The following is a 2,500-nucleotide window of genomic DNA, read 5'->3' as shown; positions in this document are numbered from 1 at the left end:
GGTCAGCAGCAATACTCAGGTAGGCTGTGGCGTTGATGCTCAATTGGTACTAATGGACCCAAAGAAAATCTCCCCCACACCATTACACCACCACCACCAGCCTGAACCGCTGATACAAGGCAGGATGATCCATGCTTTCATGTTGTTGAGGCCAGATTGTGAGTCGAGCATCCGAATGTGTCAGCAGAAATGGAGACTCATCAGAGCAGCAACGTTTCTCCAATCTTCTATTGTCCAGTTTTGGTGAGTCTGTGTGAATTGTAGCCTCAGTTTCCTGTTCTTAGCTGACAGGAGCGGCACCCGGTGTGCTCTTCTGCTGCTGTAGCCCATCCGCCTCAAGGTTGGACGTGTTGTGTGTTCAGAGATGCTCTTCTGCAGAGCTCGGTTGTAGCGAGTGCTTATTTGAGTTACTGTTGCCTTTCTATCAGCTGGAACCAGTCTGGCCATTCTCCTCTGACCTCTGGCCTCATCAACAAGGCATTTGCGCCCACAGAACTGCCGCTCACTGGATATTTCCTCTTTGTCGGAGCATTCTCTGTAAACCCTAAAGATGGTTGTGTGTGAAAATCCCAGTAGATCAGCAGTTTCTGAAATACTCAGAGCAGCCCGTCTGGAAGCAACAACCAGCTAAAGTGTTGCTAGAATTGTTTATGTAGGGGCGATGTACAGTTCATCATCAGATATATATGATTGAGCTCATGTCCATGTGTTGTATGATAATCTGCATATTGATTATTGTGACAGGCCTAATATCAAATATAAATATGAATGCAACTCCACCATCAGTCTTGAATTCCCTCGTGACCTGATCTGTTCTTCTCTGTGTGTGTGTGTGTGTGTGTGTGTGTGTTTGTGTGTGCATCACTCACCACACACTGAGTCCTTCTGACCGAAATATGCAGCATCAAACAGATGATCGGCGGTTTTCTCGAAGGAGGCCAGCATGAGGACGCTCTCCTTCATCTTAGCCAGACCGAAGCGAGTGATGCCCAGAATCTCTCCCTGTAGAGACACACACACACTCACATTCAGCACATAATAGTTTAATAACTCATCTCTAATAACTGATTTCTTTTCTCTGTCATGATGACAGCACATAATATTAGACTAGATATTCTTCAAGACACTAGTGTTCAGCTTAAAGTCACATGTAAAGGCTTCACTAGCGTAATTAGGGTAAAGTTAGGGTAATTAGGCAAGTCATTGTGTAACAGTGGTTTGTTCTGGAGACAATCCAACACTAATATTGCTGAAGGGGCGAATAATATTGACCTTAAAATGGCTTTAAAACAATTAAGAACTGCTTTTATTCAAGCCGAAATAAAACATATAAGACCTTTTCCAGAAGAACAAATATTAGAGGAAATACTGTGAACAATTCCTGAATCTGTTCAACATCATTTGGGAAATATTGGAAAAAATAAAGGAATAATTTTCATGTCTGCCATGACAATGTGTGATTAAAGTCAACTAGTCATGCTGTGCAAATCATGTGGTTTTTGAGCTGAACTAGAGCTGCAGGATTCTGGCTTAAATGAGAATCGCGATTCTTTTGCTTAAAATGAAGATTCTGTAGATGTAAAATAAAGGTGTGGTAAAAACAAACATACAGCACAACATCAATATTAATATTATGTGCAGGTCTACTGGTATCTATAAATAATTCTATTCTACTTATAATAATTCTGATGTTGAATTATGATGTTTGAGATATATGCTTGCAATCTGTCATATTAGACAATTTTATTCACTGGTAAAATCAGACATTTGTCATTATCAGATTATATTCAACAATATATACGCTAGAGTAGTTATACTGACATTGTAAACATTTATTTTCCTTCACAACTGTGTGTTCGCTATTAAAGAAAAAACATCAAATGCTTGCCGTTATCATAACTCTAATATGCGATATGATCATTTAAATGAAGTGCACACTTTCGGTTTCATTTTGACTGCTAAGCGCTTGTTCATACTTTGCGCGCGGCTCTCAAACGATCACTCTGTGCCACAAACTGAACATTATTTACAGCTGTATTACCTGTTACTCACAGCATATGCAGGATCTGTTCACTAAAGTAGACGCGAGCGCGCCTATCATTAAGCGCACGCCCGCCCTCTGTGATAACAGCTCACGGTCAGCAGCTCATGTCACGTGTGATTTCCCGGGCCGAGAATACATCATTATATGAGAACAAAAATGACATTTTTAGGTGAATTATACCTTATAAATACAGTATGTGACTCATTCAACATCATTTGGAGGTGTCAATGTCACTGAGCAACGTGTGTGAAACAAGGAAAAGACTCGTGCAGCCGCCTTTTCTTCTCTCCTGAACTTGAAAATATGATTGGCAGAATCGTACAAATGCAGAATTAAGATTGTCTAGGGGGTCGAATCGAGATCGCCACCTTTTAACCATTAATTGTGCAGCTCTAATGCATATCATAAGTATCATCATACTACGCCTAGTGTGAACAATTATTACATTAAAAATAG

The 2,500-nt window shown here is 40.4% G+C and overlaps 1 protein-coding gene across 2 annotated transcripts in view; it reads right to left on the bottom strand.

Moving 5' to 3' along the window:
- polr3a (polymerase (RNA) III (DNA directed) polypeptide A) overlaps window positions 1-2,500 on the bottom strand; it is a 69,902-nt gene that overhangs the window by 1,154 nt on the left and 66,248 nt on the right. For both annotated transcript variants that reach the window (XM_021480157.3, NM_001276496.1), the window contains 1 exon segment: window positions 870-1,002. In XM_021480157.3, the coding sequence (XP_021335832.2) occupies window positions 870-1,002 (133 nt within the window).

Source organism: Danio rerio, chromosome 12 (assembly GCF_049306965.1).
Source record: "Danio rerio strain Tuebingen ecotype United States chromosome 12, GRCz12tu, whole genome shotgun sequence".
In the NCBI taxonomy this organism is placed as follows: domain Eukaryota; kingdom Metazoa; phylum Chordata; class Actinopteri; order Cypriniformes; family Danionidae; genus Danio; species Danio rerio.
Note: the sequence above shows the minus strand (reverse complement) of the source record. Positions and strands in the feature narration are given on the sequence as shown.